Source organism: Salmo salar, chromosome ssa03, assembly GCF_905237065.1.
Source record: "Salmo salar chromosome ssa03, Ssal_v3.1, whole genome shotgun sequence".
Taxonomy (NCBI): Eukaryota; Metazoa; Chordata; class Actinopteri; order Salmoniformes; family Salmonidae; genus Salmo; species Salmo salar.
In genome coordinates, this window is record NC_059444.1 from 34,207,234 (window position 1) to 34,216,077 (window position 8,844).

The following is an 8,844-nucleotide window of genomic DNA, read 5'->3' on the forward strand; positions in this document are numbered from 1 at the left end:
AGGAGGGTGCGGAAGAGCAGGGTGACATGAGAGAACTTGGGAAGGTTGAAAACCAGCTGCAGTGTTCTGGGTAAATTGCAGGGGTTTGACAGCACAAGCGGGGAGCCCAGCCAACAGCGAGTTGCAGTAGTCCAGACGGGAGAAGACAAGTGCCTGGATTAGGACCTCCGCCACTTCCTGTGTGAGGTAGGTTCATACTCTACAGATGTTGTAGAGCATGAACCTGCAGGAGTGGGTCACTGCTTTGATGTTTACAGAGAATGACAGGGTATTATGCAGGGTCACACAAGGTTCTTTGCACTCTGGGAGGGCGACACTGTGGAGTTGTCAACTGTGATGGAGAGGTCTTTTAGCGGGCAGGCCTTCCCCGGTAGGAAGAGCAACTCCGTCTTGTCGAGGTTGAGCTTGAGGTGGTGGGCCCTCATCCAAGTTAAAATATCTGCCAGGGACGCAGAGATGCGTGTTGCCACCTGGGTGTCAGAAGGGGTGAAGGACAAAAAATAATTGAGTGTCATCCGCATAGCATTGACAGGAGAGACCATGTGAGGATATGAAGGAGCCAAGTTACGTGGGACATATAGAAAAGAGGAGAGGGCCTAGAACCGAGCCCTGGGGGACACCAGTAGTGAGAGTACGTGGTGCAGGAGCAGCCTGCCAGGTAGGATGTAATCCAAGAGTGTGCAGCGCCTGAGATGCCCAGCCCTGAGAGAGTGAAGAGGAGGATCTGATGGTTCACGGTGTCAGATAGGTAGATCTAGGAGAATACAAACAGAGGAGAGAGAGTCAACTTTGGCAATGCGGAGAGCCTCCGTGATATAGAGAAGAGCAGTTTCGGTTGAGTGATCCATCTTGAAGCCTGATTGGTTAGGGTCAAGAAGATTGTTCTGAGAGAGATAATGAGAAAGTTGATCAGAGACAGCATGCTAAGTTTAGTTTTCCTTTATTTTTGCTCAGCTGCCCACAGCCATGTTCTGTAAGCTCGCAATGAGTCACTCAGGGGGGTTGGGGGAGTTGCATTGAGATTAGTAGGTAAGCAGCCTCTAGTAAAGATGAGGTCAAGGATATTGTAAGCCTTGTGAGTTGGAGGGGATTGGGAAATTGTGAGGTCAAAAGAGGCAAGGAGGGGAAAGAGAGAGTTGGAAAGAAATGAATTGAAGGCAGACGTCAGGAGGTTGAAGTCGCAAAGTACGAAGAGCGGTGAGCCATCGTCAGGAAATGAGCTTATCAAAGTGCCAAGCTCATTGAGGAACTCTCCAAGGAAACTTGGTTGGCGATAGATGACAATAATGTTAAGCTTGAGTGGACAAGTGACTGTGACAGAATGGAATTCAAATGAGGAGATGGACAGGTGAGAGAGGGAGAAAATACAAAATCTCCGCTTAGGAGAAATACGTAGACCTGTGCCACCACCGCGACGACCAGATGCTCTCGGAGAGTCAGATAAAGAAAGTGCAGCTGGAGTGGCAGTGTTCTTTGGGGTGATCCATGTCTCCGTCAGTGCCAGCATGTCAAGGGACTGAAGGGTAGCATAGGCTAAGAGGAACTCCCCATTCTTGACCGCATATCGGCATTTCAAAATACTGCCTGGAATTCCACATGAGTTGTGTACACAGGGTACACTAAATTAGAAGGTGTGGGGAGTGTCTGTAAAGCCTACAGGGAGAGTTGCGAACAGATATAGAAAACACACACATCATTGACAAAGATGCAAAATGAGAATCCTGTAAATAACTTGGTAAGATACTCAAGTGAGAGAGTGGTGTGGAGCCTTCTTCTCTTTCCTTTTTCGAACAACTCCACAGAACCGTTTTTGTTTCGGCAACCGTCATAGTTTTGCGACAAAACCGCTACTGACACGACCGCCACTTACAGCTGCCGCAGAGAAACCAGGGGAGGCTGAAAAACGAACACGAATTGCTAATTGCTTAGCAGAGGTGGAGAGAGCACCTCTGTGTACTATTTGCTGATTGCCTAGGAGAGGTGAAACCACCCCCCACCCCCGAAATACAGCCACTGATTACCAAAACAAGTCACAAAATGCCCTGCCTGTTGATCCTGATTGATGTGTCAACAACTATCTGCAGTATATGAGCAGTCAGCAATTCACACACCAAGTAGACAACTGGGAAGACAGGCAGCACTTAAAGTTGATAGCCCTAGCTAGCAAAAAGACAATACTAGACCACAACAGATAAAGACCAAAAAATTATAGTAATCACTCCTGGGGATATCAGGAGTCATCTAGCTATAGAATGAAGCATGGCCATTTGAATGCAAGGAGATAGCATGGCGAGATCCTGAGGCCCATTGTTGTGACATTCTTCCACGGCCGTCACCTCATGTTTCAGCGTAACGCATGGCCCCGTGTCACAAGGATCTGTAGACAATTCTTCGAAGCTGAAAATATCCCAGTTCTTCCATGACCTACATACTCACCAAACATGTCACCCATTGAGCATGTTTGGGATGCTTTGGATCGACATGTACGACATCGTGTTCCAGTTCCCGCCAATATCCAGAAACTTCCCACAGCCATTGAAGAAGAGTGGGACAACATTCCACAGGCCACAATCAACAGCCTCATCAACTCTATGCGAAGGAGCTGCAGACCGGATACTGACTGGTATTCTAATTCACGCCCCTAGCTTTTTTCTTAATGTACTGTATCTGTGACCAACAGATGCATATCTGTATTCCTTAGTCATGTGAAATCCATAGTTTAGGGCCTAATGAATTCATTTCAATTGACTGATTTTCTTATATGAACTGTAACTCAGTAAAATCTATGAAATTGTTGCATGTTACATTTATATTGTTCAGTGCAGTTATTCCTTGTCTTTTTGTGTTAGGCAAGCTGAGCAGTCAGTATGAAATAAATCAGATTAATCATGCATGTGAACTACAGTATAGGGGAAAATACATGATGCTGTGGATTTATTTTTTGAAGCTGTTCAGAGAGAGATGATCACTATCAGTAAACTACTTAGGTTATGGTGACATCTGCATCTTATCATGGATGAAGCAAGACATGTTTTATTCTAGCAGGTCCATAAACTGCCATCTGAAAAGTCCAGCCGAAGAGAAATGTATATGCCGTCAGGCCTACTGCCCGCAGAGTGACTATTCAAATGTCTCCCCCCTCTGTCACTAACACTCTGTAAATCCCTGCAGATAGGAACATCTGTCCCATAAATATATAATAATCTCACAGACCCGCCATGCTTGCCACACACACGTCCTCCGGTCCTGTTCTATCCTTGGGGGACACTACTCAGTCATTAGACAATATTTAATCTGAGTGTAGAGTATTTGCAGGGTATTATTAATATTATTATGGCGGATAATTTGAGTCGCATTCACCGTCTGTTTCTCAGATGACCACCTGCCCTCAGTGAACACCTTTAGCTCAATTAACTGGTAGATCAAAGCACTTCAGATACAACACAGTGATTAACTTTTAAACAGACCGGAACACATAAATGGACTAAATAGAAATCGCTGGATTCAGGGATGAGGATCCAGGCGGGGGAATTCTATCCAATTTGGTTTCCTAGTAGCCTTCTTGATGATGTGCATCCACAGCCTGTTGTATGTCTTAAATAGAAGCACAAAGCATGGCCTTTTATAGTAGTCCCCCTATTGTTGGCAGCATTGCAGCTAGGGAGGGGGTGACGAAAGAATAAAGGGCCCCAGCCACTCCAGAACACCTCTACCCAGTGTGTGTTAGCAGTGTCATTCCTCCTGTGTCCCCTGAGTATAGTCGTGCATCACAATGGCACCCAAGAAGAAGGAAGAGCCCAAAGAAGCACCCAAACCCAAGGCCCCAGAGCCTGAGCCAGTCAAGATCCCGGAGTTTAACCCCACAGAAGTCGTGGTACAGAAAAACTCCTATTTTCACTGGTTTGCATGAAGGGAATAGGAAAAATATGATGAGCTTTGGATGTGGGTGTTGGATGGGGGAAACATCAACATAACAATGTTTTTATTTTATTATTTGTTATCTTCGAATGTGTTTAAAATGATTTGTTTATTAGGGATTTATTCAAGATTAAAAAGTTGTGTTAGTCATGTATTTATTAGATGCTAAAATTGTAACTGGGCTATCATACAGCACATAATTTCACTATCATTTGGGTGAGGTTCCATTCTTTTCATATTCATCAAATTGATAAGAAAAATGTAATACTCTTAATCTCAACATCAAGCCATCTATCCACTTGAGGACAACATGGACCTTTCAAGGAGATGGTAATAACAGTTTGGTCTTCCATTGATAGTCAGCTGTGTTTTTCAAGAACATCAGAGACACCATGTGACGTGAACAGTGCAGTGCATGCAAATAGGAGTCCTACATATCAGCAGTTTGGACATGGTTTGATTAAAGGTCCAATGCAGACATTTTTAAGTCACTATCAAAAACTGTCTGTGTAACAATTATAGTACCTTACTAACCACGTTTCCATCCATAGTTTTTTTATGTGAATGAAGTCATCGTAGATAAAAAAAAATAAAAAAATAATCACAACAGCTATGATGGAAACAGGTAGTTAAGGTAGAATTTCGTAAATGCCGACAGATCATTTGTTCGTTTGACATGGTGGGATCGTTTTGTGTAGGTAAAATGTATTATGCGAGAAATGGTGGTGGAAATGCTTTTATGTGCAAATATTGATATAATAACCATCATATCGAAGTAAACTTGGAGTCACGCGATGGTATAGTGTGTGGTCCTACCACTATGACTCGGGAAACCATGCAGTGTTTTAGGCTACAGATTAGATCAATTATGATGAACTTCACAGGGTGGTGAAAGTAATTGGTAATGAGCTTGATGCTCATTTTCATAAATAGCGAGGGTCATATTCTGGTGACATGATGATTGATGCTTGACTGCCATTTGACAAATAAACATATTCTCGTTCTTATCCATAATAAACTCACCATGTAGACCATGCTATACCTGCGAACTGTTGGCTAAAGCGCACGTGCGAAGACAAGAGTAGACATTTTATATTTAACGCAACAGTTTTTGTGACAAAACTATCGGTAGAGTTGAACATATGATGGAAACACATTGAACTTTAGATTTGTATTCGGGACATGAAAACATAAGAAAAAAATAACATATTGTGTGCACTACATCATCACTCACTGACTTTTCCGCAACAAGTCAGTTTGGTGGAAACACACCACTGTTGGGAAAAGGCCATATTTTCTTCATGCGGATTTTAGAATATTCAGAATATTCTGTCGCCAATTGGATGGAAACCTAGCTAGTGTGACTGTTTTCAATTAAAATGGCCCCCCAAACAATCTAAATGCTTAGCAAAGAGTGGTCGGACGGAGTGGGTAAGGTAAAATTTAACTAGCTGTTATTGGTATAGAGGTTTGGAACCCTCTTTCTTATTGGTCTTTTAACTAATTTACCGCATGGTGATGTCACAAGTCAGGCCAAAACTCCATCCCACCAAAACAGGCTGACATTTCAGGCAGTCATTTCAAACATCTCTTACACTAAAAGGGCATCATCATAATTGTCACAATTTCAGAGTACTATTCCAACCTCATATTGTGGAAATATATATAAAGTCAAGTTTTTACTGCACTGGTCCTTTAAAGATAAGATAATATGAGTAGCATGACTGATTGAAGAGGAACAATGATAATTAACATGACAGGCAAATATCTACATGCATTTCAAGACCTTTATAGAGCATTTTATCTTCATACTACTATTTACATCATCACAAGCCACATTATTTTGTACTTAAGCAACAGTAGCTTGAACTTGATGGAGCTTAAAGTTGGTAGAATATTGGCTTACACAAGACAAAGTTTGTTTCTTGCTGACTCTGCCTCTTCTATATAAGTAAACATTTTACTGGTTGAGGGAACAGCTGTATTATGCAGTGAGGTTAAAGCCACTCAATGTGATTTTAATTATGGCCATGCATAGCAGACCACCCAAATCGGAATGCCTTATTTGTGCATAAAAATAAGAAGTGCAAAGATAGTGTAAAGATAAATACATATATTTCTAACCAAGGCCATATATTTTAAAACATGCAAAAATGTGGGGTTTGAAAATATTTTCGCACAACATACACAGTAGGAAAACCGTCAAGAGAGGTCACGATTGTGAACATGTGCAAGTGGGACATTCCTTTCCTGTCCTCATTACATGAACGATATCAAATGAATATAAATAGGATTTTAATACAGTTTTAGGTTAGACCTTTGAAGTTTTTCAGATAACCTGAAAGGTTTGTGAAGCACAATTACATTTTCATGTCCTTCTCCTCCTATACTCCTCCATTTTCCATTCACTCTATATTTAGGTTCGTTCAGAGTGGGGGTACTACTACCATCAAGGCCAAAGAGTCATGCCTTATGTATTTGACTTCAGTTTTTTTTTAAAGTAATTTTCACTGTTGCTCACAACATGCAGTTAACTATGTTGTTGGCCATTTTAAATCACTCCTTTGTGTCCACATTCTGAACAAAATTGTTAATTTTGTTTTCCCTTTCAGCTTGAATTCACTCCTGAGCAGATTGAGGGTAAGATTGAGACTGTAGTTACAGTTGTGACCTGGAATGGTACACTTATTATAATAGAGGTTGTTTTGGGGTTGTATTTTAGTATTTTAGTATTTTTGAACATGAGAATACCAAGAAGTGCCTCATACAGTTGAGATGACTAATTGGAGACAATATCAATTTAGATTCATTTACAATGTTGTGTGACAGATGACAACAGCGATAACTTGATAACTTTTTGACAGTATTGTTTTTAAGTGGACAGATGTATATGAAAGTGCAAGAGATAGGTCCTTGTAGCTCAGTTGGTAGAGCATGATGCTTAAATTGCCATGATGGTGGGTTCAATTCCCAGGACCACCCACATGCAAAATGTGTCCATGCATGACTGTAAGTTGCTTTGGATAAATGTGTCTGCTAAGTGGCTTATTACATACAGAAAAAGTTATATATTGAAAGCAGGAGGCAATCACCCTTTGATTTCCTCACCTCTTCAGTACGTGGTGTCACACTGTTAGCATACAACAAATTGTGGCATTTCCAGCCTCTCCTCAAGTTGAGATCTGCATGCAATGAGACCTGCCTGCTTTTAGGGCCCTGCCAGACACTCACTGCACTCAGAAAGCTAAGCGGAATAGATTTTAGACACACAATGATACTTTCGTGTTGCTCTCTCCACAGATTTCAAGGATGCTTTCCAGCTGTTTGACAGGACACCACTCAATGAGATGAAAATCACATACGGACAGTGTGGTGATGTGATCAGGGCACTGGGGCAGAACCCCACCAACGCTGAAATCATGTACGTCCTTGGAAAGCCCAAGGCTGAGGGTAAGTCCATGCAACAATCTATGATCAGTTTTATATTTGTGTTTTTCTAAAATAAAAACATACTGCTCAGTTTGCTTTCTTCGATGTTTCATCAATAAGCTTTTAACATTTAGCTATTATTACTTTTTATATTTGAAATCTAATAGAGGTAATCATATATTTAATATGTATTATTTTCATTCAATCTAAGTCAATGTTATACATTTCTAACCCCTGTGTTGGTGATGGTATGGATGGTTTCAATGACATTTGATTTTGTTTTTCATACACAGAGATGGCGACAAAGATGATGGACTTCGACAGCTTCCTGCCAATCCATCAACACATCTGCAAAGCCAAGGACCGCGGCACATATGAGGATTTTGTTGAGGGTCTGAGGGTATTCGACAAACTGGGCGATGGCACGGTCATGGGCGCTGAGCTCAGGCACGTCCTGGCTTCACTGGGTGAGTCCAACGCCTCAGACATTTTTAACATACACCATACAATAATGCAGACAAAAATAGTTTGACCTTCCCTGGTCCCACAATGTATGTGCTGTAGCCAACTCTTTATTGTCATACCGTTGACAACGTTAGAAGAGTTGGCCACAGCACATTCATTATGGGACCAGGCTAAAGTAGGCTATAAAGTTTTTAGGGCAGACTCAATTTCAATGGTATTAGAAAAAGGAATTGAACAGTATTGTTGATTGGTTGAAGGTGAGAAGATGAAGGAGGATGAGGTTGAGCAGCTCATGACAAATCAGGAGGACGCCAACGGCTGTGTAAACTACGAAGGTAAGAAATGATACCCTCTTCTTGTTATCGTTGACTAAACATTCCAAAACATAGCTTTTAAATCAATCAAGATTTCTGGATGTAATTCCCTTGTCTATTTTTCCTCACAGCTTTTGTAAAACACGTCATGGCATCTTAAAAAGGCTGCCAAGACACCCGATAGTTAAAGACAGGTGATTGTTCATATGTTTATGGACAGTCCACACCATGTCCCTGATCCCATGTGCTCATCTCATGTGCTCATCCCTACGTGCCCAATTGGATTACTATTCCATCAGGTGACAGGACCGATTAACTTCAACTAATTGTTCATTGTTTTCATTTGCTCCACTTCTTGTTTACTCAAATAACAAATGTGATTGTACTATTCATTTGTCGATCAAAACTTGTGATTAAACAGAATGATTCATTATTATAGTATTTTGCAATACTTTACTTCCGAATTTTACCTATCGCAACTGATTTTCCTCAGTCATATTTTCCTTGCCATGTGACAGTATACTGTATTGGGGTCTAAGGTCAATGCAGCCTCATGTAGCCTACATCCAATAGAGGGTGTCATTGGTCTAACTAATATACTTTACCAAACAATCAGCTCAGAGTGATACATGAAAAGAAACTGCTAAAAAACTAAATAGAGAAAAGGAACAGGCAAACTCCATATGGAGGTCCATATTCATACATCAACAATGACAAT

At 41.2% G+C, this 8,844-nt stretch overlaps 1 protein-coding gene across 1 annotated transcript; it reads left to right on the top strand.

The window, feature by feature from the left end:
- Positions 1–3,731: 3,731 nt before the first annotated feature.
- On the top strand, positions 3,732–8,559 carry LOC100194663 (myosin light chain 1-3). Its single transcript, NM_001139747.1, has 6 exons — positions 3,732–3,874; positions 6,531–6,558; positions 7,219–7,368; positions 7,641–7,814; positions 8,070–8,147; positions 8,258–8,559. The coding sequence occupies exons 1-6, from the start codon at positions 3,773–3,775 to the stop codon at positions 8,284–8,286; spliced, it is 561 nt and encodes a 186-aa protein (NP_001133219.1). The 5' UTR covers positions 3,732–3,772; the 3' UTR covers positions 8,287–8,559.
- The last annotated feature ends 285 nt before the right edge of the window (positions 8,560–8,844 follow it).

Bases quoted from the DNA above. Each gene is read 5' to 3' on its own strand.
- LOC100194663 (NM_001139747.1), top strand. From the start codon at position 3,773: ATGGCACCCAAGAAGAAGGAAGAGCCCAAAGAAGCACCCAAACCCAAG. The intron at 3,875-6,530 runs GTACAGAAAAAC...TTTCCCTTTCAG, and splicing joins TTAACCCCACAGAAGTCGTG to CTTGAATTCACTCCTGAGCA. The intron at 7,369-7,640 runs GTAAGTCCATGC...TTTCATACACAG, and splicing joins TGGAAAGCCCAAGGCTGAGG to AGATGGCGACAAAGATGATG.